This window comes from Passer domesticus, chromosome 15 (assembly GCF_036417665.1).
Source record: "Passer domesticus isolate bPasDom1 chromosome 15, bPasDom1.hap1, whole genome shotgun sequence".
NCBI classification, from domain to species: Eukaryota; Metazoa; Chordata; class Aves; order Passeriformes; family Passeridae; genus Passer; species Passer domesticus.
In genome coordinates this window covers 6,887,341-6,913,042 of record NC_087488.1, presented here as the reverse complement: position 1 = coordinate 6,913,042, position 25,702 = coordinate 6,887,341, and the positions used below count along the sequence as shown (strand labels likewise).

Genomic DNA, 25,702 nt, shown 5'->3' with positions numbered 1-25,702 from the left:
AATTTGAATAGATATCAGATATCAGACAATAGACACTTGAGAACGGAAAAAGGCAACACATGACCTTGGATTTGCAAGGCAAAGCTTGGCAGGTCTTGGGCTCCACTGCCGGTTACAGCTTCATTTATGAGAAATCATATTATCATATTAGGTGAAAGTGAAAGGCACATGCAAGTTGTTTTTTTTTCTTACCTGCAGATCTCTGATGTGCCAATACCTTATCTAGACTCCCATAAAAATAACACTGTGATTACTAATAACCACAAGATGTGGGTTAGATATTTTCATTTTTGTTGTTTTCATAGATTTTTAAGGCAGAGGGAGACTTGAACAGTTGACCCTGCTGTTTGACACAGACATTGGTTTATTTGCATTCTGGTACCTCTGGGTCTTCCTTTGCTGAGAATTCAGTGGTGTTTCAGTCCACTGCAGACCACAAGAGCTTCCAGCACTCAGTGGAGCTAAGGAGGCTGAAGCACACTCACTACTGCTTTCATGCTGCCATTTAATGGAATCGGTTTTACATTCATTTCTGGCAAATGAAATACTTGAGTGAGTGTCTGGGGATAGCAAAAATAGTCTCCAGGCCCCTTTTTTACATCTGTCCAGGTTTGTGAACAGCAGTTAAGCATATTGATGAAGGAATTAATACCTTTGGGCAGACATTTTGCAAATTTTGCAACTGAGCTGGCTCCAGTCACTCTCCAGTTCCACTGTTCTTCCCTGCCCGGAAAAATTAGGCATTCAGGTATGTAGGTTAGATTCAGAATACATAATGTGGATAGTTCACAAACCACTTTGGCTGGCCCAGTTAAATAACAGTATATACTGCTCATAAAACCAGTGCTGCTCATTATCAATCACTGATTCTTCTGACTGAAGGATGTATTTCCTGTTTTGATGGATACACAGTGCCTTCTGAAAAATGCTACACACTTCAGGCCTCCTGTGATATCAGCCCAAGTAATGGTCACTAGCAACTTCCAAAATCAAGGCTGGGAGGAACAGTCTTTGCAAAGAAAATCTCTGAAGTTTACTTCAGTCACAGGAGTGTTCATTTAAATAGTGCCACATTTTACTCAAAACTGGCAGCGTTTGGAGAATGTCCCTTTTGCTTGTGGCAACTTTCCCTTCTGTTTCTTAGAAATGTCATTCTACTACCCTGGGTTCTGGCTGGACATATGATGTCTGGGGAAAACATAAATTCCAGCCAAAGAAAACAGAACTGAAAGTAACTGGAGATCTTTCTCATTCATCTTTTGATTTGTACACTAGATAGATGTGTTTCCTTCTAAAGGCTGCATTTCCCAGATAGAAAGCAGTAAAGCTCCACCAGTACTTCTGCAATTTCCGTCACACAGCTGTGGAGTGCTGTGAACTGATAACGTTTGTAAAAAGTACTTGTAAAGTCATAAAAGGAGCGGTGCCATGAAATTCTTACTCATAAACTGTGGTAAAAGTTTCTGTCCTTGAATTCCAAGCATTTTTTATGTTTTGAAATGTCCTCAAATTATAGTTTATGGTCTGTAATCTTACACTAATCTTGGTTCAATTCCTGGTACATGAGTAGGAAAGAGTGTATTTATTATTTCATCAGAAGTTACAGATATATGCCTTAGGAGCAATGCTTTCATCTTTCCTGGTACCTGTGTCTTGCAAGCTCATACTGAAGAACAAGTTTCCATCATGGTTTTCATTTGCTGCTTTTCATTCACACGTTTATATTGTCTATAAATGTCTGGATATGTAATGCCTCAACTCAATAGCTCTCAAGTTGTATCTTCATGTTGCAGCTCTGCCTAAATGGGCAGACTGTGCATTTCAGATGGTAAGAAATGAACAGGCTCTGCATGAAAAGGCCTCTGGAAAGAAACAAGTTGTCTCCTGGGTCAGTCCCTGTCCTACATCCCACTGAGTGGCAGGAGGGAACTTCTGCTTGTTTTTCCAGCACTTCTACCAAGTGCTACAGCTTGGCAGGGCACAGTTGGCCTCTGGAAGCAGGTTAGCTCTGATCATACAAGCACAAAAGTCCTGTGAAGGTGGGATGAGACCCCTAGACTGCAGACCTAGGAACTCTGCAGTGTACCTAATCATGTCCAAATGCCTCAGCAGGATGGTGCTCCTGCTGTTGCAGAGCTGATTCTGGTTACCTCCTGCTTGGGACAGAGGCACTTCCTGATATCTTTCCCCACTCCCCTTCCTCTCTTCTTCCTTCAGTGTACACAGACCCTGCAATAAAACCTCAGTCAGAAGGAAAGGGAGCTCTTTATTGCATTGAAATTATAAAGCAACAGATGCCTTGCACCTGGGAGGTACTGCAGCTGCATTTCATCGGCCAGGAAATGTTGCACAGTCACAAAATGTTGCATACAGGAGAACTGAGACTACTTGTTTTTAACCCTCTGCCCTGCTGGGCATCAGTTTCCAAAGATGAGCTGGGTTTTCTAACTTCCCTAGAACTCAGGGCTACTTCTTTCTGGTCCAAACCTGTTGTAAACTCTAGCATTTATTTTGGCTATTGGCTGAGTAGTCATTTAACCTCACATGCTGTACTTAGAGTACATTCTAGGAAACTTCAATTAGTTCATGTTTTCATCTGAAATACAATTACATTTTTAAAAGAATATTTTTTAACATAGAACACCAATTCAGTATGTTTTTTCCTTCCCTCAGTGTTGCTAGTTTGATGTTTATAGAAAAATTGTCACTATTTTTTCAAACGGAATCTAATAATAGAGGCTTGAAGTATTTTGCAACCCTTCAGAGACTTCATTAGACACATTTTCTTAAAGGGGTATCATTATTTTTTTCAGCCTCCTCTGTTTTATTCAGCAGTTTACTAGTGAGATCTTTTGTGGGAATGTGGGTGCTTCAAGCTTCAGTTTGGGGAATCAGGCTCAAACCCCTCCCTGGCATGGACTCAAGGACATGCTTCTCAAGCTTATTTTGAAGTTAGGACCTCACACCACAAACTCATAGAAGGAACATTCTCTGGTCTTCCTGTGAACTTGCTTTAGTTCACAGAAAGGCTTTCAAGAGCCATTGACCTATAGAAAGAATGGGCCTTGCCTTTAGGTCTGCAGGTTGGGGGTTTTATTTGTCAGAGGTGAGCCACTGACTTCTGTCTCAGCCTCAAATACCACTTCAGTAGCTTATCTAAGAACTGATTAATGTGCAGTAAGCACTCAGAGAGGTCACCAGAATCCAGTGTTTCCCAGTCACAAGTGACTGCTCTAGATGTTAAGTTCCCAAATACTTAACAAATACTCCTCATTCCCTCTCAGTGAGAGGAGACTGCTACTTACTTGTTAGGACAACTGCAAGAAAAGGGAGAAACTGAAGTTTGACTGCTCTCTGCCAAGCAGGGACACAAATCGCACTTTTCCACATTCTGAGGAGGTCTAAGTACAAATCAGCTGCCCCAGCAGTGCTCTCTTGGCTTGCTCCATTTTTAAAAGACTGCCTTTCTTCAGAGACCGATTTTTGAACAATCTCAAGGGGGGAAAAGCTGCAGCTCTGTAGGCAATAGCTCCTTACTGGCTGCTTGCACAGCACACTGGCTGCTTTGAATCCCTTTCAAAGCTCAGTGCTCTCAATGTACACCACAGAGGACCATAAACAGGTCCAGCACTTTGTCTCACAAACCTCCAACTTTTCTTGGGCAGTGCTCAATGTTGTGACACATTTCTTTTCTGGCTTTTAGCCTAATTAACTAGAACAAGTTCACCAGGCAGTGTGTTTCAGAGCAGGGCTGAAATCCATGTCCTCATTCAATGCTGAAGCTATTGGCTTGTCTTTCTTTGCTGTTCCTGTTTCCTGATCTGTGATATAAAGCTGGTCCTTGCAAAAGGGTTTGTTGTACTCAAATGACAAACATGGTTTAACCAGCACATCATCTTGTCTTTCACCCACTGACCTGCTCTTGCCACACTTGAGAGACAAGCAGAGCAGTCAGAAAGACAAAGCACATCTCTGCAGTTTGAATTGCCTTGGAAAAGCATGTGGGTTTCTTGCAGTAAACTTTTCCTGTTTGCTGTATTATGAGTTCACTCTAACTGTGTGTAATGATTGCTGACAAAGGATGTAGATGATACATACGAGATATAGCAGGGGGATGAAAAGGGTGGACACTACTGAAAATAACTTAGATGGTAAAAGAATCAATTGAGAAGATGAATTTTCAACACACTGACTCATTCAGATGGAATAATTTGAACAAATTTGCAGTGATCATCCAGACTCTTCTCTTAAGCACAACTTATGACAGCTAATGACAGATAATAATAGAAAGGTAGTAAAGATCTTGTGAACTCTGAGCCTGTAATCACTTGCACAGTAAAAGCTGGAATGCTTTTACTAGATGTCTTCAGCATGCAGGGATGAAAACATAATTTTTCCCTCCAGCAGAGGGGGCTTGGCAGTAAGTTTTCTAAACACAAAACCAAATGATTTCTTTAGAAACTGAGTAATACTAACATTGAACTGACTTTTGTAAGAACTTGCGTAGTATTATAGGTAAAAGCAGAACTTCCTCCAAATGAGATATTTAAATATAAGCAGACACAATTCCAGTGAGTGTTTTTCTGGCTATCTTGGTTTGCCTTATTTCTCAGTGTGGCTTTTCTACTTCAGCAGAAAGCCCCTGCAGTTATACCTGACTGGCAGCGTGCAAAGTTCCTGCTAAATCTGTCCCTGTAAAACACTTCAATACATGCACAATTAAAAACAGAGAAGGCTCTAAGGTAAAGTCCTGGTGGAAAGTTTCCCAAGCCACATCAAAGGTGTGTATTTGAAGGCAGAGCATTTCCTCTGAGTAGTTCAGGAGTTTGCAGTACAGTTATTTGAGGCCATAAACAATTGACCTAAATCTGGATGGCCAAAAGAGACACTGGCAACATCACAATATGGATGAGACCAAAAGTGTGAATGTAATCCAAGGTGGTACAAAAGCCTATCTGAAGCTAATGCTTAGTGTTAAGTTGCACACAGTATTATGTAAAGACAAAAGAGTGACACAAAATTCCCTTTAAATTAAAACAGGCTTGCTAGTCATCTGGTAAATTCCTCTTTTTCATGGTTAATTGGACTTGTTCCCCAAGTACTGTTTCCTTGCTTGATTTCAGCTCTAATAGGGGAAAGGTACAGGCAGGTGCATTTGAATACCTGGGATTATATTCTCTTTATTTTTTCTAATGGACAGTCTTACTCCACATGCAACTACTTGAAAATGGCACTGTTTAGAGCTGTTCAAAACCTGATTCTTTGACTTCTAATGAGAACCAGCTGTCAGTTTTAATGACAGATTCTGGTAAATGTAATTTCACCTCTGTGGCTCCAGCTTCTGGTGAAGGAAATATTGAAAATAATGATGCACAGCAGTAACTCAAAATGAAATTCGTGCCAGATGTAGCAAAAGGTGCAAATGACTCACCATGACCAGTAAGGGTGCAGCACTTTCCCTCCCTGACGTGGGCACAGGCTGTCCTGTCACAGCCACAGGCAGCAGTCACCTTGCAGGATGCTGGCAGGTGCAGCTCCCCCAGCACTGGGCTCTGCCCACTCACTGCCCTCACTGGTCATTCTGGTGAGCTCTTCTCAGAAGGCAGGATCTCAGCACCCACTCTGTTTGTGGGGTACCTCCCACGTAGCCCCATAATCTTCCCTACGTACTATACTTAAATGAAGAGTATGTGGGGGAGGAAGAAGAGGAGGAGGAGAAGAGTTCTGGTCACCTGGTGAAATAAAATTGTCATTTATTGTGGATATCAGAGTGATCAGGTTGTCTATTAAACCTTCTATTTGGATGTACTATGTACTGGCACTATTTCTGGTATTTCTGGTAAAATAAAAAGGGGGTTAGGGCAGTTCATTGGGAGGAAGGGGGATGGGGCAGGTCACTGTGTGTCCTAGGTCCCCAAGCCACAATCCCAGCTGATGGCACCAGCTCTGAAAGATGGTGAGCCCCAGCCCCTCCTGCCTTTGAGTCCCCTCATCCCTGCCACATCTCCAGCACTTCCACCCACTGATGTCAGCTCCCCCTGTCTTTGGACCTGGTCCCTCTGCGTCCCTCACCCCACATCTCCAGTGGCAGGTCCCCAGTGCCAGCCACCCCTCAGCTCCTCTGGCCTCTCAATAACGTGAGTTCCTTCCTGGCCCCAGCTCTTTGGCTATCTTCTCCTCAGGTGCACTTGGGAAAACCTTGGCTCCTGCTTTTCAGATGGGAGGGCTGCAAACACACCAAGTCCTCCATCATTCACCCTTGGCTGAGGGAAAGCAACTGAGTGTCAGCTTTGGTAAGGCCATGCCCTGCAGAGCACTGCTGTGGGGGGCACTGGAGGGGACTGGGCAAGAGAAAAGAGAAGAAAAGTGGGCAGTTATAGGAATTTGAAAGAAAAAGAAGAATGTACTTTGATGCTAATGACTTGAGTCAGAATACAAAGAGGCTGAACTTCCCAGAAAGGAAGTTCACTAACAAGGAACCACAGATAACCTTCAGATGCCAAACTGAAAACTCTGGAGAAAGTAGACAATTCTCAGAATGGGAAAAAAATAAAGCCATGTACAAACTATACTTAATATAACAAAGAGAAAGAAAGCAAAAGGGAGACTGGATCTTGAAACTAAAAGAGGTATTAAGCAGAAATTAAAGGGTCACCTAGATAACATTGGGCTGAAAAGCAGAAAAAACTGGAGCAGAGTAAATTTTAAACCTGGGCCTGTGTATTTTAAATTTGAAACCTGCTCTGTGTATTTGTTCACACAGAGCAAGGTCAGATGGAACAACGTTCCAGCACTATTATGGAGGAAACCAATAAGGAGTTAGCTGGGACTAGCACAAAGGGAGTATAATAAATAAAATAAGGAAAAGGACTGTGGGGGAGAAGAGACAAGGTAGAAACAGAAGTGTAAACTAAGAAGCAGCATAATAGATATTGTATGGATAAAGAGGGGAAAAGAACAGTTTGTTCTAAGTCAGTTCATGGAAACCGGCAGATCTCCCAAACCTGTTTTATTAATTCCCAATGCCAAGTTGAAAGCTGTGTGTGTACAGAACTTTTCACATGGAGAGGCAACTGTCTGTACAAATTCAAATGGAAAGCATTATCTCAATGGCAAAGGATGTTCCAAAACCATGAGTCCAGAGGAGTGAAATGACATGTAACTGCTTCAGACATAAAATATTCTAGTGCAAGTGAGAATGGATGCTGCTGATCTAAAAGCTACTAGACATTGCTACTGCTATTACTTTAATATGGGATTCTTCCAGCTCAGTTCATCTTTCCATAGGTGTTAATTCTTTGAAGGAACAGTAGGTACATTAGAAAATGTATTATAAACAAATACATAATTGTCTCCTATTCAGCATATTTACACACATACTCTTAAAAAAAAGAAAAAAAAAAGGTAATTTCTGAGTATTCTTGCACATGAAATGAAAGCAAGAAAAATGTGATTTTTAGGCCATCAAGAGAGATGCATGTAAGAGCCCAGTAAAAGTATGTGAATATAAGTCCTATGAACTTTCATGTGAAAGATCCAAGCAGACACAACATTTTGCAGATGTGGGTGGGGTCACTGCTAACTGGAAAAGAAGTCTGAACAGTCCTGTTGGGTCTACTGTGAGATCATTACCTTAAGACAATAAAAAGTAATGGGTCATATTTGTCAATTCAATTCCTCCAGGGATGAATGGAGCCCCTCTTGGTATGGTGCAAAAAGAGAAGTAAAACCACCCAACCAGAAAAGGGTGTCTGTGCTGAGTTCCCAGTGACTGCACCGGCTGAGTCACAGCGGGTTCTTGGACATGCAGGGGAGTTTTAGCAGGAAACCGCCTACCACTTTATTTACAGCTCTCCTCAGCCCCGCCACTCGACTCAGCTCAGGAGGTGATTTTATCATTCTGCATGTTGGGGATGCAGTTGCACAGAGACACTTTCCAAAAGGCCTCATATGTTTAGTGTTGGTTTTTCATGAGGTTTCAATGCATTCACTTCAGATGGAAGAAATACTGTCCCTTCTGCCTCCTCTCCATTGACTCAGATTTGTTTGAGTCATCCCTGACCTGCCCAGATACTTTGCAATGCTCAGCTCTGTTTAGAAACCAGCACGATGGCACTGTGTGCCTTGTGAGCACAGGCAGATGCAGTAGCACAAAAGCACTTATCTTCAAAATTTGAACACTTCTGGTGTCTTGTGATTAATTTTAAGTAGGAGTTCCAAGATCCAGAAAAGCAGGGAGAAGCTCAGTTCTGCCAGCCTATCCTGCCTCAACTCTGTGATTTCCACATTCAGCACCTGGGAGAGTCCTACACTCCCACGTGCAGCACATTATCTTTTTGGCTATTAACATAATTAAAACAATAGTAATTTTGTGTTTAAAAAAACTGTTCTGGAATGCTAGCAAGGTTTCTTCTTTGTAGAACACAGGATTGTCTATAGGAAATTGTGTTTAAAAAATCTAATTGCAAACTCCAGGCCTTAAATTTGAGAAAGGCCTCCTTGTGTTTCCTGCCAATTCTGTCCTAGCTTTGTGAGAGTTGAGATCACACATTTCCCCAGCACCCCTGTGTCAGTCGGTGCACACATGTGTGAGTGGGCAGATTTCAGGTTGCATATGCAAATATAAATCTGATATTGCCCAGTTTTTCAGTTCTTGGCTTTGTAACCATGTACCATCACCGTGGTGTGTACCAGGTACAGGATGGCAACAAGGCTGTGGTAAGTGCTCTACTGAAGTGCAAACTCCTAATTAGGAGAACAGAAGAGGAAATGGGGTAACGATTCTCTGGAAGAGTGATGGGCTCACTGCCCAGCCTCATGACTGCACTGAAATCCCATTTTCAGAGGGGAATGGTTACTAAATCCCCAGTGATGAGCGCTTGTGTCCAGTCATGGAGTGCTCCTCAGTGTGGTAAACCCAGAGCAGAAAAATGCACGGACCTTCCCAAATCTGCTTCTGCCTGCTCAGGCATCTGTCATATTTCCCCAGCCCTGAGAAGGGGGCTGGGAGGAGATAAGGGAAGAAACAAAACCCAAGTAGATAGCTATTTGTGTCTGCATATAGCAGTATGCAGAATAGTTTATGTAAATTAGAATCAGCTACAGGACTTCTGGGAAGTTGGCAGTGACACTCTCAGTGTCTCAAAGTTAAGGTATGAGTGAAATTAAGAGAGGAAAGTCTCTTAAAGCTGTTTCTAAATAACACGTACAAACGTGCCGTTCATTCAGCAAGAATTGCTTTGGCAACCTACATTGGCAGCTTCAGACACTCGGGATCACTTTCTCCTTTTTATGCTTTCTCCTTTTTTTGTGCTGCTGCACAAAACTCTGCTTGTGGGTCATGTTTTTGAAGCCAGATTCAGATTCAGCTTTAGCCCTGCCTTTGAAGGTCACATTTGAGACATCATCATAGGTGGAGCAGCGGAAGGATGCTGCATGAATCATGAGAGATGATCTGTTTGCCAAAACCCTGCAGGCTGCACCACTCTTGGCATTTTGTGCAGCAGGTCTGTCACATGAAGAGGATTCATACAGAAAAAACTCAGTGAGTGCCACTGCCTAACAGCCAATGGGTTTTAGCTCCCCAGGCTCCAGTCCAGGGTTTCCCTCTCCTTGCAGATCACAGCCCTCCTACTCTTCCCCCACCATCACAACCACAGCTGGTTCAAAATGAACAGGAAATAGCCACACTCAGATCTGCCTGCCACCCGCTAGTGGAAACTGGGAATTCACTGGATTTCATGGAACTGGAGGCAGGTCACACACACATTATGCCCCTGATACCACAATGATGCCACGATTTATCTACACAGTTGATATTTTAGAGTTTCATGTATGTAGTTCAGTTTCCCTGACATTAACCTTTGGAAAAAAAATAACAAAGAAAGAGAAGAAAAAAAAAAAGAAAGAAAAAGAAAAAAGAAGAAGAAGAAAACCCCACAGCCTTTTGGGGGATCAGAAACCAATTTCAGGAAACATTACCAACTTTGATGGTAAATGCAGCCACTGAGAGTAAATGCATTCTTTTGTGTGTGTGTGTGTGTATCGGACCAAGTTTTTAATTGAATTTCCTACAAACAGAGAAGTAAAAGTGTGGAATGCTATGACTTACTGCTGCAATAACACAATGCACCATTATCAGTGGTGATCTATTTTTAGTATGGCCCATGAGCAGGCAAGAAGCGAGGGCTTTTTTGATCCAGGCAAGCTGCTTTTTCCAGCCTTGACACTTGGAACCCTCCAGTGCAGGTATCTCTTGGCAGCCCTGCCTGGGGCTCCCCTGGTCTCTAGCCTAATGGTCAATCAATGACTGTCCTGGAGAAAATGGGACACTAAGAAAGAAAGGATAAAATATGCAAGGAATAAAAAGCCAGAATTAAACTGGAGAAGTTAGGCAGTGTCCTTTAAGTTAATTCAAAATTTGTAATGGAAGTGTATCTAGAAGAGAGCTTTGAATGTCTTTGTCCTTAATCTCTTCAAAAATAGGCTATTTTTTAGCAGTAGATCTAAGGTCAGGACTGCTCTGTTGTGGGTGCAATCCTGCTTTTCCGTATTGTTAAAAACATCTACTTGGAGATCTCTGCCCAGCTGCCACTGGCAGCATTTTGGATGAACCAGTCAAGTCTGCATGTGAAGTCACATTTGCATTTTCCTATCACCACAGCACATCCATCACATTCCTAATAAAGCAACAGCACCAGCTAGAGAACAAAATGTTCACCTTGCATGACAAAGAAAAAAATTTCTGAGATACTTCCTAAGAACACAGCTACTATCCTATTGTTGCTGTGTTTATACACCACTGGAACAGGAAATCTTCTGAAGGGTTCTGATGAAACTCCTGCCAAGTCTTTAGCTAAGAAGTCTAAACTCGAGGAAATTTCCTCCTGATGAGAAATTCTGGGTGTCTGGCTGGCCTCTGAAGCTCAGTAAACTCTCAGGATATGCAGGACCATGTCTGTAGCTGCTCCACCTTTACCAAGGGTAAGGACAGCACTGTTTGAGGATTACAAAGGGTCTAAATGCAAAAAGTAGTAATTTAACTTGTTAGTAATTTAACCTTTCTTGCAGACCCAGGAAGAGAGTATATAAACCTATTTATATGGGAAGTCATGAGAGAGAGCACATTATTTAAATTTATATTAAATTTGCATTCATACATTTATTGGTATTTCTTGCTGGTACTGTAGTAGGTGCTTAATTGTATCCATTTGCCTATAAAAGCTCTTGAGGGAAAAGGCCCCAACACTTGGCATAGGAAGAATTCTATCTGCTTTTTCTTTACAACTTATCACACAGCTAATCTGAATTTTTAAACTGGTGATTAGAGAAATCTAATTATGGAACTTCAGCTTTGATATGGACTAAATCAGCATTACCTGAAGGCTGTATGAATTTATGCTGGATGAGGCTGCAGTGTCAGCAATATACTGATCACTTTGTTTAGAAGTAAATCCTGAAGGTCATGGACACAGTTTTGATACTGCTGCAAAAACTGAGAGGGAACTCAGTCCATACTCCAGTGGTATCAGAGACAGCACAGGGCAGCTGGAGCAAAGAACGAAGGAGAAGTACAAATGTAAACTGTTCTCCTGTAAGAATAGCTCCTGTTACCTTTCCAAAAGGCTTTTCTCTCAGTAAAGGTGTATTAGAATCACCAGTTGTTTCAGGCATCACAGGTCACTACCCACATGTCCAGTAAGTTTTACATAGTGATCTTGGCAAGCTCAATGCAATTAATGTGATTAAGGGTAAGGCTTCCTCTAGACTCATTATCAGAAATTTTCCAGTATTTTCTTGTGACGTTATTGTGAACTGAAATAGATTTGCAGTTGAAATGCAGCACAGCACTCATTTCCAGTTTAACACAAGTGACAATAGGACTTCTTGCACTCTCAGAGGACAAAGTGGCCCTGGAAAAGTGAGTCACCACAGACAGAAACCCTCCCTACAAGGGCAACTCTGTAAGGTCTCTCCAGAGCTCCTGCAGGAAATCCTCCAGGCTGGGCACTCTTCCCACTTTCATATTCTTAATTATCTAATTTACTGATAGAGGACATCAAGACCTAAGCATGCTAAGCTACACTAGTTTTACATAACATAATATTTCTTCTTAATTAATCCAAAAGTATGTGTGGTGAGGTCTGTATATAACTTATAAAGATATTTCTAAAATTAGAAAATGCTTCATTAATATCTTTGGATGATGTTTCTTTAATATCAGATGCCAAAAATTCTAAATTTAAAGTACTTTTTTATCTTTCATCAGAAACTGTCAGCTTATTCTCCTGATTCCTAGAAATTTTCCTGGAGCTGGAACATGGTGAAGCTAATCCATTTTGCACTCAGCTTGTTGAGTTCACATGTAAAATTGGCTGAGGTTTGCAATAAATCTGGAGAGGGAAAATGTCTGAAGAAAAAAATCCAATTCTTTTTCCACAAGAGCAATTATGGTGGGGTTTTTTCCTTTTATTTTCTTGGCAAATGAGGAATTAATATTTGTACTCTGAAGAAAACTATTGACCCACCTATCAGGACTTATCCTTTCTCCAGTGACAGAGGAGGAACAGCAATCTGGATCATTTCTCAATACTTTGAAGAGCATAAGCCAATAATAAAATCTATATTGGACCAATCTGTATAGTAGAATAAAAGGTGCACATTCAGTAGTTTCTGTTTGTTTGGTATAGGAGTTGTTATATACTGCAGAACCAAATGTATTCCATCATCAGTAGTTTGGTGGTTTATGATTTGGGAACTGACTGCAACTGTAAAAAAGATCTGTCAATGAAGTAGATTCCAATGACAGGAGGAATACAGAGGTCAGCATATCATGCCCATGAGATATGCCATGAGATCTTTTCTCATACCCATATGCCATGAGATCTTTTCTCTGAGTATTAGCAGTGATTTATTCAGATTTAGTCATCCAGGCTTGATGGCTTCAAGTTTTAAAAATCCAGCCAAATAATTTGAAAGTGCCTCAGTGAGTTACCTACCTGGATCTGGCTGAGATGCTGCAAAACACTGCTCTGCCATCACCTTCTCATTTCTCAACTTCCAGTGTGCTAATTCTGCCTCCTGTAACAGCACCACATCAGTCTTTATTCACTTTAAGAACAAGACCACTTTTTTCTTTTTAATTTGGAATCTCTCTACATCCAAAGAAATGGAACTGAGATTTGTATCCATTTGACTATATTAAGAATGAATTTTATTCAATTTCTGTGGACTGAAAACCAAATATGAGGGAACAGTTGAATAATTTCCTTTACCTCATCCCAACCATAAAAGTCTCCCCATGTGCTGATTAGGCCCAAGAATAAAATGTGTTCCTCTAGCCTGCACTGAAAGCTCTGTAGTCCAGCAGATGTATCTGGAAGCCAAACTAGCTTCATATGCTTCTGCTTCAACATCTCCAGCCCAGTATTTATGGCTGCAGTTCCCCTGAACAGCACCCTGCTACCTCTTCAATTAGCACCAACATTATTTTTAGGGATTCAAAGTTCTTTCATCAGTTGTGGAATATGCACATACAGACACACTCACACACAATCCAGCAAGACAAATTTGTCATTTGGATGAAAAAAAACATCACAAAGCAGGCTGCCCTTTCACAATTCTTTACCAACAATTTGACTTTCCCTTTTTTTTCCCCCAGTCAACTAATTACAAAGAAGGATGTCTAAACTACTGAAATGCAGAAAGCCCAAACCACATTTTCATGTGGTTAAGTGCTCAGCATTTGAATTCATGAGACTAATGTGAATCTTGATTTGACTTAGTTATATCAACAAGGAACTTCCACTGAACATCACACAGGATCCATTTAGTTTGGGCTCAAGGAAACCAGCATTAACTACTCTGAGAAAGTAACTAACATAATTCAAAATAAACAATTCCAGAACAGCCAGCTGAGAAAGAAACTTTTCTCATAGCCTCAGACAGTTAATTTATTGGTTATTTGAAAAATAGCAGTTTATATCTGTTACAGTGAAATATTTCAGACAACATGGACTATTCAAAGGAACTTAAGGGACAGAGAGGCTCAGCTGTTACTCAGCCTTAGTCCACAATTAAGCTTAATTTGCTTGTTTTCCAAACCTCACAGTTCTCCATTCTAGCCAGCACACATATGCATATCCTTTTTAGAAGACAAAACCACTAATTCCTCTTATCTATCCCATCTGGATGGGATCTGACTTAGACATTCTCTGCAGAACAGCACAAATTCCAGTTCAGACAGAATTAATTATTGCTGTACCAACTGACTTGCCCTTTTCTAAGTAGATGCTTATCAAGGCTTGATAACAAATTGGTGACATCCTCAAAATGTATTTTTTTCTTGGCATAATGATGAATTTGCTGTGACTGACAGCCTGGCCAGACACACATTGTTCTTCAGTGATACCTAGCATGATAACTAATACCAGTGTAAAGTGAGTCACATCTGTAGCTGTTTTACCTGGAAGAGTTGATTAAAAGGATAAGAAGATGAGCTGTATTCATCAGGCCCACTTTATTACCTCTTAACTTAGAAAATGATTGATTGGCCAGTATGGGCATGGAAATGTGTGAGGCAATGTGACAATGGCTGCATCTCTTGGACGAGTCCTGTTTAAATGCATCAAACTCTAACCCAAACACTGCATGAGAGTGGGTGACAGCTTCACGCTTGGCTCAGTGCTGCTGGTTTCACTGCATCTGAAAGCAGACTCACAGACAGTGTGGTGTCTAATTTACTTGTAAAATCAAAGAATTCCGATTTCAAGGGTTTCGTTTAAATGAAAATTCAGATTCTGGAGAAGAAAACAAAACCCACTAAAACAGGAAGGATGGTATTGTGGTTAAGTTTCTAGTATAGGGCTGTGAAGACCTGAATTATGTTCCATTCCTAGCCCTTCTGCAGACTATCTCACTCTCTGACTTCAAGCAAATCACTGAATCTCTTGGTGCTTCAGTTCCCCTTTTCTAAAGATTATGTTGGTGATTTGATCAGTGTAGATACTGAGCACATTCATATAAGAGCTATCATGTACAGTATCAGCACAAGAGAGGCTCCAACCTCCAAAGACAAATAGTCAAATATAACTCTATTTACTGAACCAAACTGTACCAAACTCTAAACAACATGCTGTCCCACAGACACATTGGCCTGTCCATTAATCCAGATTCATAACAGAATCAGTGTCTGCTTCTATTCTCAAAAGCTAGGAAAAAGCTAAAATGGGGAGTGCCTGCTGATTTCCTAAGCCTTTCAGGTTTTCAGATTTTTTTTTTTTCCTGGAGGACTGTCTCTGCAGTGGGGATGAATTCAGCAGGGTGTGGAATGCCCCATAATGGAATTTATCGTGGGGAATACCACACATGGTATCACAACCTCATCCCTCCTGGTGGTGTCAGAGGGTGAGGAAAGCTTTGGAGCACAAATAGAGGAAGCTCTGTCTGCATTATTCTGCTGTTAGTTGGGCTAAGTTTGGAACACTAACAAACAGGCAAATGTCTCACATATCCCCAATAGAAACAGTACTCTCTCACCTTCAAAACTATCTTCAAAACCATGTTTTTTCTCCTGCTGCCTCCTGGCAGACCTTACCATCCCTATTCCCAGTGCTTTCTAACAGATTCCCTGTCACTTTTGTCCTGTTTCTAGCCAGTAAGCCATGCTCCTGCTGCACAAATGTCCAGCAATTCCTCTGAATTTTCTGTCATTTTTCAAAACAATGTTTACAAAATAGGGCTAATGACTTTCATTTTTAACAAAAGCTGAGTTTGTTCTTTATCCTAACTTTTGGAGGTTTACTGATATAAACCTTCAGAGCAAAAGCATTTACTTTCCTGCTCTAGAAAAAAGGGAGAAAGGAAGATGGGGTAATGTCTCCCAATAATTTTCTCTCCAGATTTTGCTTTTCTTTCCTGAGACCATCAGCAGGGAAGGAAACACAATTTGTTTCTCCACATGGAGAAAAATAGGCATTTCACATGGAAGGCCTTACTTACCAAACAGACTCTAATTCACCTTGCAAAAAGCAGCAAATGCCCCTTAATCTGCCAGAGCACGGGTCAGAATCACCTGGACTGGCAGCATGTTTTCACCTTCAGACCTTTACCTAGAGATGCTTCCCCGTGTGCTCTGTCCAGCAGCTCTGCCCGGTTCCCCTTTCTGCGCTGCCCTCTGCTGGGTTCAGTGACAGCACCCTGTGGCATCCTGGTGGCACGGAGCTCCTGCCAGGGCACACACTGCCGGGGGGCTGAGGCGAGGGAGAGCATGCAGGAGAGAGAATGCAAGGACGGAATGGAGAGTTGCAAAACCAAAACATGAGTGCGTAAAACTGAAGATTTCCCAAGAAAGCTCAACTTGTGGGACCTTCACATCTAAACCCTCAACTCCTATCACAGAAACTTCACTCACTGTGCAAATCTCCTTCACACAATACAGCTGAAGCCCATTTCTCTTGGGCAAGTCTTTCTAAGGCACTTCATGGAGCACACCGGACCACTCTCACTGTGGGTCACGTAGGGATGGTGTCAAACTCCATAAGCAGCAGCCTGACACGCTTGGCTTCTGGTGTCCAAGCTGGCAGGTTCACTCCATCACTCTCCTCTGCATCTGGGAGTTCACCTGCCCAATTAAGCCTTGCCAAGTTCTGAAGCTTTGCAAGTGAATGTTATTACCACATTCCTGCTCAATGAACACAACTTATTGGATGGACACTTTGTCAGCTGCACTAGACAGTCTATGGCAGACAGACTGCATGAGCACCTGCAGGATCTTTCTTTCCCCTGTGATCTTACAAAATTAAAAATTATATGAGAGTGAAACAGCTTTCCTGGCACATCTACAGCAACCTTCAGCCAACTCTGTCTCATGTGAGAAACACGCACCCCACTGTGCTGCATGAAGTGCTCTGCCCCTAACAGCCACAGACGGCAGGACAAGGCTGCAGAGCAGGGAGGGAGCTCGCTGGGCGCCCCGGGGGCTGGGGGAGGAGCTAAGAGGATCTGAGCTGCACTTTTGGTTCTGATTTACCTTATCTTGACAGAGTTAAGCACTTCAAAGCCCTTTTCTTTGAAGAGTCGGGGGGAGGAAGGGGACTTTGTCTTGCCTAAGTAGACTTTAAGCTGTTAAGGGCAAGGCCTGGCTGGGCTACCTATGTGAACACCAACAGTGCCATGTCCAAACCAGCCGTGGAATCCACTCCTGCAGGGAGCACGCTGTGCCAAAGAGTGGCAATACTGCAGTGCAAATTCTAAGGGAAGTTTCAGTTCCACCAGTCCTTCATGCATTTGCTTTACACAAATGAGCTTCCCCCAGCAGCTTACGCCAAACCTTGACTAAAGCTCTGTTGCTCAAAACTTGAGAGAAGAGTCTGAGCATAAAGTGAATCTCTGTGCAAGGTCTTAAAATTAATGGCATACTGCTTCTCCAAATTCATGAGAATCATTCTCCTGCATGACAGAACATAAGCAGTAAATTTTGGTGGCTAAAACATCATCAGAAATGTCAAGATTCACCCATTGTACACTGGCTGCACATCACTGTAAGGTGCTGTATTGCCATCAGGTTAAGTCAGTCTGTGATCACACTGGATTTTGAAAAGAATATTTAGTCTCAAAGCAAGAAATACATTCCCTCAACTTCATCCCAAAGGACAACTCACAAGGCATTGCCAGCCCCTCTCCCCTTAATCACTTGACAGAGACAATTCCTTTGCATTGTTACAAAACAATCATGTTAACTACGGGGAAACTTGGCCTTTAAAACGTGGTGGCTATTTAAGACACATCCTATTTGGAAGAAAGCACACTTTACTGGGCCTGCTTAAGGGAGCACATAAGACACTGGTGTGGTATTTGAGGTTTCAAATCTCCTTCTGGGTGAGCAGGAGAGCATTCCTGCACTGGCTGCTGGCAAGGTTATAAATACAGCTGGGATTTGAACAGCTACTTTTAATACTGATTACTCTGGAGAAAACCCCAGGGAAATTCTGCTTTAAGAACTGAAACCCCAGTGTAGCATCTTTACAGTCTTCTCAGTGGAAGGATCATAAGCTTCTCTGAATGCTTTTTGCACTTTGAGATTATTAGTCTAATATTTTGTCCTTTCTTTAACATTTAAGTTATACATTATGTCCTCTTACCTCTTCTGTTCATGATGACAGAAGGTTAGCTCTGAGGAGAGCAGCTATTTTCACGTTAAACCTCCCCGCAGTGGTTGCTTGCTTGCTTTTCTTGCCATTTCCCCCCCACGTTTTGAGACAGCTGCCATCAGAGCCTCATCCATCACCTACCTCTAGTGTCCCCTGGCCTCCCTGGGGCCTCTGAGCGATTCCGTGCTCGGATTTCCCCCCCAGCACCTCTCGACCCTGCCCGCGGCCACCGCCTGCTCCTACGGGACTGTCCGAAAAAAAAAAAAACAAAAAACCAAAAAAAAACCCAAAAAAAGAAAAAGAAAAGAAAACAAGTAAACCCAGCGTAGTGGGATAGAAGAAAAGAGGTTGAAGAGCATCCCCAGCGGCGGGGCAGGGGACCCGGGAACCCGCTGGGCGTTCTCCGGAGGCGGTGCTCAGGGCCACCCAGTCTGAGGAAAGCGAAAGTGAACGTAAGCCACATGTTTTCCGAGAAGGCGGGGAGGAGCCGAGCCGAGCGTTAAATAAAAAGCCGGTGCGATGCGCCGCCACAGAGCGCTGGAGGGGCCGGGAGCGCTGGAGGTGCCGCTCGCCCGCCCGCCCCGCGGCAGCCCCGGCTCGCCGCGGCGCCAGGCAGGGCCCCCGCCGGAGGATGCTCGGCCGGCCCCCGGGGCCAGGACCTGGACTAGCAGCAGGACTGGGACTGGCAGCATGTGCTGCGCTCCGGGGACGGCCCCCACCCGCGGCACCCCGAGGTAAGGGAGGGTGTCTGCCCAGGGAGTCCGCGCCAACAGCGACGTGCACCGAGAGGGCTCGGGCGCCGCAGCTCGATGAGCTCAGATGTCCGGAGGAGTCCTGCCAGACGTGCCAAGAGCGTGGTGGCTTCGGGAGTGTTTGCCTTTTAATTATTTTTTTTAAAATACATTTTTTTCCTCCCTTTTTGGCTCAGTGTCTGTGCTCAGACAGACCTGTTGTGCCTGGTGTAAAATAGTGGGACAAGCACGAAAGGGAACACGCAGCGGGGTTTGCAGGGCCCGCGCCGGCGGTGGGAGCCGGGGCAGCCCCGGGCCCGCGGTGCCCGCACGGCCGCCGGGCCGGGCCGGGCCGGGCCGGGCCCCGCAGAAGTCTCCGCTCCGCCGCAGTCGTGGCGCCCTCGTCCCAGATCCCTGCCCTGGCTTTCGGGCTCCGAAGACTGGCGTGTCTCCTGTTCGCTCTGTGCGCTTTGGAAAGGCGCTGCTAACTCGCTTGGCTCCCTACGGCTTCTGCTGGGGAGCCCTTTGATTTTTAGATCGCGGGCTTAGTGCTTATTTCTCCCCAGGGTGTCCTGAAACTGAATTTTTAACTTTAAATACTGAGCGATAATCCTGGCTCAGTAACTGGAAAAGCTGGCATCAGTTTCCGTCTGCTGTGCAAAGCAAAGCGAATGCTACTTTCAGCCTGTTACTTACTAGCTTAAGGATTTTACAACCCTTGTAGGTGCTTGAGGAAGTAATATGACCTAAATGAAACTAAACATCAAGTTGTTAAATTAGCACAGACAGAAATCCAGCGGATGCTTTCTTAGAAATTCTCGTTAGCATGTTAACCTGAACTGTGAGACGGGTGAGGGATTCATTTCTGAGAATCCTTCAAGGTTTCTCAACAAGCTGCTGCTGCAGATCTATATCTGACTATAGGGATAAATCCTAAAATCTATGCTTGCCAGTAAGGTCAAGGCAGCCAGCGGAGATGTATTGAACCACACTGTCAGAGGCAGACATTTCAGGCCAAACTCATTCCTGGTGCAGCCCTGCTAATTCCTTTGAAGTAACACGAGGGATGAATTTAGTCCCTCATGTTGAAAGATATATCAATAGGAAGCAATTTAGATTGGGCCACTTAAAGTGCATGTGATACAAAAAAGAGAGAGAGACTGCAGAGTAATGCTTTAAGGGTTCACAGAGGTTGATTTGTATAAGCTAGTAGGTTGTAGCATTGCTGTCCCAAGGGAAACTTGGGAGAATGGAAATGGCCTTTTATGGCTGAACCTTAGGTTAACAGGAGAGAGGAAAGAAGTTTTAGGATTACTGTGTAAATTGACCTTGTTACAGGCTGTCCCTCCAAGTTACACTTCAGTCATACTATAGAACCTCACCTCACCTCACTCTCTTCCCCAATTATCTGGGTACACAGCCTTCATCCACTTTTTCACACAATGCATGCACCAAATAACACTGTGTGCTGAGTTCTGACATTGTAGTTGGGAAGGCAGAAAAAATGGTAATTCAGTTGATTTGTTGATTTGTTCTTTAAAAACTTGAGAATGGGAGAGGGTGTCCACTCATTGAGAAGTCATTTGAGTTGCTAGGCCCTGAAAGGGCTCATAGCAGGGAAACTTACTGTCTTCTGTAACTGTTAATGATCTTCGCTAAATATTTTTGGAGTGTTGAAGTTTGCCATAGTGATAGGCTTCTAATCTTGTCCAAAAGAGAGCAGTTGTTTGCCTGGTGTAAATTGGGAAGTGAATATTTTAATATTTGATAATGGGTGGGAGGTGTATCAATGGAAGAGCTGGTCATTCAGCGATTGCTGCCTGTCCCTGGGGATCGATCTCACACTGTCTCTCCTCGGCATTTCAGAGTAGCTGCTGGAAGGCCGCCCTGCCGTAGCCGCTGACGCTATGGAACACCGCATCCGCTGCTCTCGGCTGTAGGATGGTAGCGCACAGCAAGGTGTCAGCAGATAATGCACTTGGAGCAGACCCAAGACGGCTTCTTGACCCTCCGGCACGGGATTGCTCGCAGGCACGAGGCTTCCAGGGCCCCGGCCGGCCCGGCACTGTGCAGGCACAGGGCAACACACACTTCCGAACCTTTCGCTCCCAAGCCGATTTCAGTAGCATCACTCGAGCCAGCAGCCTGCTGGATGCCTGTGGCTTCTACTGGGGCCCTCTGACTGTCAGTGCTGCCCACGAGAAGCTGAAGTCTGAGCCCGAGGGCACCTTCCTCATCAGGGACAGCACACAAAAGAATTGCTTCTTTGCCATCAGTGTTAAGACTGCAACTGGGCCCACCAGTATCCGGATTAACTTTCAGACTGGGCGTTTCAGCCTGGATGGCAGCAAAGAGACTTTTGACTGTCTTTTCAAGCTGCTGGAACATTACCTAAGCTCCCCGAGGAAGGTACTGGTTACCCCCCTTCGCAAGGTCCGGGTGCAGCCGCTGCAGGAGCTCTGCCGCAAAAGCATCGTGAAGACTTTTGGAAGAGAGAACTTAAATCAGATCCCACTCAATCCTGTTTTAAAGGACTACCTGAAATCCTTCCCATTTCAGATATAAGTGCAGCATTAACTGTATAGGGACACATTAGACATGTGTAACAAAATCCATCTTCCTGGATTTTTAATTATGTTTGACAGTGAGCAAACTTATTTTTGTAGCAGTTTACTGTATTTTGTGATGGAACCTGAACACTTGACTTCTTATGTTTACAAAAATTGTTTGCACAAACCTGGGGTTTTAAAACCCTGGCATAATTTTTCTGCCAAGCAGAATATTTTACTATTTTATAATATTTTTAATGATATTAACATAATAAACTTTATTGTCACAGTTTTTAAAAAAATAGCATCTCTGGTTTTAGTTTTAAAGGCTCTGGCACCTATCCTGCTGGCAGATTAACTACTTAACTGAGTGTGTAAGTACAGACAGGTCTCCACATGGTCCTGCTTCTTTGCCCTAGCAAATTAGTCTGTCTTAGTGCTGGTCCAGCAGGCAGAGGATTCCTGCCTGCAAAAGCCTACAACAAAAAAGGGCAAGCAAGTAGAAAATATACTCAGGGTGAATCTGCCCAGGAGTCCACCTCTCTCCTAAATCCATGAGAGCAGGAACACTGTATTAAGACTGCAGTGATGCATAGTTTATGACAGTGTAAATCAAACCCTTGACTGAGCAAGCTGCACCAACACTGGTTTGCCTTATTTCTGTGGAAAGGTGCAAAACCCTAAGCTAGAAGACATTGCTGTCTGACATAACCAAACCCTATGAACCTCGGTGGGGAAAAATAAAATTGTCCAGAAATGCTCTTCACACACTTTAAAAGTCTGTGAATGCTGTATCATTGTGGTGCACTGGGGAAAGGATAGCTTAGTTCTCTTTGAAAATTTGCGTACACAAATGGCAAAGGTGCAGACATACTTACACATAAAAAGATGCTTCTAATCTTGAATTCCTCCTCATCTACAGAGCAGAGATTTGGCATGTTAAAAGAATCTATTACTTAGATCCATGACAGGATCCAGAGAACCTAAGCCTCTACATTTGCAGCTGTAATTTCTAGTGGCTATACTTCATTCAGAGAAAGTTAAACTACACTAACTGTTCTGTTTCCATCTGCTCATGAAACACAAAAACAGTGCCCCCAGAAACTGCAGCTGTGAATGACTTGAAATGCCTGATTTGGCAAAGTGTCACCTGTATTATGAGAAAATTATTCTCCTCTCCCCCAAGCATTTCCTGAAATCCATGAAAAGCTGACTTAGAAAAACAGCTGAACCAAATCACTTCAAAGAAGGCACAGAGTCTTTCACAGAAATGTACTCTATCAGCCCAGATCTACAGTGCTTACAGGAACTGCAAGCAGTAAATGAAGTAATCTTCAGAGTTTGGGAGATAAAAGATCTCTCTCCCCTGCTGTAATTCACATTCCTTTTAAAGATAAAGCCACTTTTAGGAGACTCTGAGTGTATGTTCTATAGTGATCCTTACTGAATCATTTGTTTAATATTTACCAAATCAGCTCTTACTTCATTGATATTTCTTTGGAATAAATAGGTTTCCTCCTTAGGGATGACTAAGGATCACTCAGTGGACTGGACAGGATGAAAAAAGGGAAAAAGAACGCACAGGCAGTATCACGTGAGTTTCTGGTGTGTTGCTTCCCTAAAAATGTTCTTTGGATCAGTCCTAAAACAGCATAAAGCATTTCTGCTTAATTCTAAAGCTGGAGTTAGTTGTCAAATGATGCATGTTTTCCCACAGCAGCTGCAAGGATATAAATTTGGGAAGTAGTGAATGCTGTGCTATGCAACACATAGGAGACTGGAGCAATACTGCCTGAATGTGAATAGCATTGTTAAACTGGGAAAAAAGTCTTTGTAGGGTGAAGGCTGCCAGACTGGTTTGCTGTCAGCAAAGATTGTTATCCTTTCCCCATACTCTTTCCCAGCTCCACATTAGTATCTTTTAACCCTTCAGGCTCTGAACTAATGGCTCTTGCCCTGCTACACAGAAGAGTGCCCACATGACAGCATTACTGGTAGAACAAGCACAATGTAACTGAGAAGGTTCTCTGCTGCCTCTGAGAAAACCAAGCAGAACTAGATCTAGATATAGAATAAGGGGCTTCCCACTGAGAGGTGTGGAATGAAAAGCATAAGAATTGAGTCAATTTAATTTTCTTCCTGGCAGAAACAAACCCATTTTCTTTTTCTCTTCAATTGCTTTAGAGCAAGTTTAGCAGAAATAAGCCATATCCTCCCACATGAGGTGCCTAAATGTCTTCATTTTGTCTTTATTATGAAATGCAAATATGGGATAACTCAGAAAAAATATATATAACCAGAACTATAAATTAGGACAAGAAGGTCAGAATTGTATAAAACGTCTCTTAAGAGGAGACAAAGCTGACTTGTATTTTTAAATTACATTATCTTTACCTGCCTTATTTTTCTTCCCCTTCCTTTCCTTCTCACTTTCTCCCCAGCATATAACATAGTGGCCAGGCAGATCCTCCTTCTAATAGGTATACATGAGTTGCTCCAATGCAATAAGGAAATCCTAACCACAGCATGTGTGTTCACAATATCACTCTGGCTTTCCTTCTATAAGAGCAAATGAAGGGCTCTCTAAAATATCTGCTTACCTGTGTACACTGATTTAAGGATGGTGTCACATCTAAGGAGCACAGCAGGAATCTCCTGAAGATTTCTGTAGTAATTTCAGCTGTCAAATCTCTCAGCCTCAGTTTTAATAAAGTAGCAGCAAGGTCAAATAAGGAGTTTGCAATACTCTGCACCTGAAGTAATAGAAATATGCAACAGATTTTACTCCCTCCTGCTAAATAGTACATGAAGAGTGGTGATTCCAGTCCCTTCCCCTCACCCAACTCTTTCCTCTGACCTTTGACTGTGGCTGAAAAGTAAACAGTCAATTAAAGGACTATGGGAGAATTTGAGCCATGCTCAGGAGCCCAGCAAAGCCATGCTTTTGAAGAGGCTGCAATATTTCCAGTTCGTGGGGAAGGGACAGCTTTGAGATAATGCCCTTTGCAGCGTGGCTGTGTCCCCAGAGCAGCAGGGCGGGCTCTGAGCTGGACCCGGCCCTGCTCCTGCTCCCGGCACTGCGCAGGCCGCAGGGCTGAGGCCTCCTCACTCCAGGCTGAAGCATGTTTTGCTTTCTGAGTAGTTAAATTACATACAACACAATAGACCTGTAGAAATTCAGAAAGCTGTTTATTTAAGCCATGGAGAGCTACTGAGTGCTCAGGAGGAGGAGCTTGAACGCCAAGCAGGGCCGTCGCCGCGCTGAGGCTGTGGTCACACTAATTCTGTTATGATTGAAGTCATTTACAAGAAATGAGCCTTCAGCTGCAGTCAGCACTGATGCTATTTTCAACAGACAAGAAAAAAAGTGTCCCCTAGGGCAACACGCTGCCCATATCTAACCATCAATACTCTTCACCCCGCTGGTACTGAATCCTCTGTTGAGCAGCACATCCACCATCCTTCTCCTCAGTTCCAGCTCAGCCCTTTCTGTTGTGCTGGGCTGGCATTCAGGCCCTGGCTCTCCTGCCTCCCTCCATTCACAGTGCCAACAGTTGTGTGAGCAATGCATTCATTCATTGATTCCACTGAGTTGTGACAAAGGCAGTGTAACAGGGGCTTATTTTGGGACTCCACATGGCTTTCCATGCCCTAAGTTTCCAGGAATTTTCTCCCAATTGCCACAAAGTGCCATTTAAGTCTTTTCATTGCCTCTGACTTGTCATACTTCTGCATAACTCAGATCCTGTCAGTGTGTGTGTAGTTTTCATCCACAGCTGTTTCCCAGTACAGCAGCCAAATTTGCAACACCCTAGTTGAATTTGCTCCTTGTGTCACCATGGAATAACAGAAACATGGGCCAGCAGGAAGTGTAAAGAGAAGCCCAACTTCTCCCACACAAACCACTGCTCAAGTAGGGCAAAGCAGCAAAGGCCAGAGTCAGAATATAAACTCCTGACTGACAGACAGCTGAGTTACCCATATGCCAGAAGTATTTCCCCTTTGTCTGCAGTTCAGTGACATGCTTTGGATGTAGCTATTGAAGAAAAGAATGATAGATAATTGTGCCTAGCAAAACAATTTCTCCATAGTCTTCAGCTATGAGAGGAGCAGATACACTGTGAAGATGGAGTATCAGCCAAACAGAATAAAACAATTAACTAGCTGCACCATAAGCCCCATTTGCTCAGTTTCTTTCATTCTGTTCTTCTTTTTAGCAAGGCAAAGTAGGATCACCTTTCTGTTGTCATTTTAATCTCAGTTACTCTTAATT

The 25,702-nt window shown here is 43.2% G+C and overlaps 2 protein-coding genes across 2 annotated transcripts in view; one reads left to right on the top strand and one right to left on the bottom strand.

The window, feature by feature from the left end:
- The window catches only part of RMI2 (RecQ mediated genome instability 2), a 32,617-nt gene extending 7,634 nt beyond the window's left edge, over window positions 1-24,983 (bottom strand). The window contains exons 1-3 of the mRNA XM_064390242.1: window positions 24,832-24,983; window positions 24,030-24,182; window positions 12,999-13,080 (exon numbers count right to left, since the gene is read on the bottom strand). Coding sequence (XP_064246312.1) covers window positions 12,999-13,080; window positions 24,030-24,182; window positions 24,832-24,834 — 238 coding nt within the window. The 5' untranslated portion in view covers window positions 24,835-24,983. The remainder of the gene's footprint in view (window positions 1-12,998; window positions 13,081-24,029; window positions 24,183-24,831) is intronic.
- On the top strand, window positions 18,671-22,367 carry SOCS1 (suppressor of cytokine signaling 1). Its single transcript, XM_064390507.1, has 2 exons — window positions 18,671-18,883; window positions 20,747-22,367. Exon 2 carries the CDS (start codon window positions 20,822-20,824, stop codon window positions 21,443-21,445), a length of 624 nt encoding a protein of 207 aa, XP_064246577.1. The 5' UTR covers window positions 18,671-18,883; window positions 20,747-20,821; the 3' UTR covers window positions 21,446-22,367.
- Window positions 24,984-25,702: the final 719 nt, after the last annotated feature.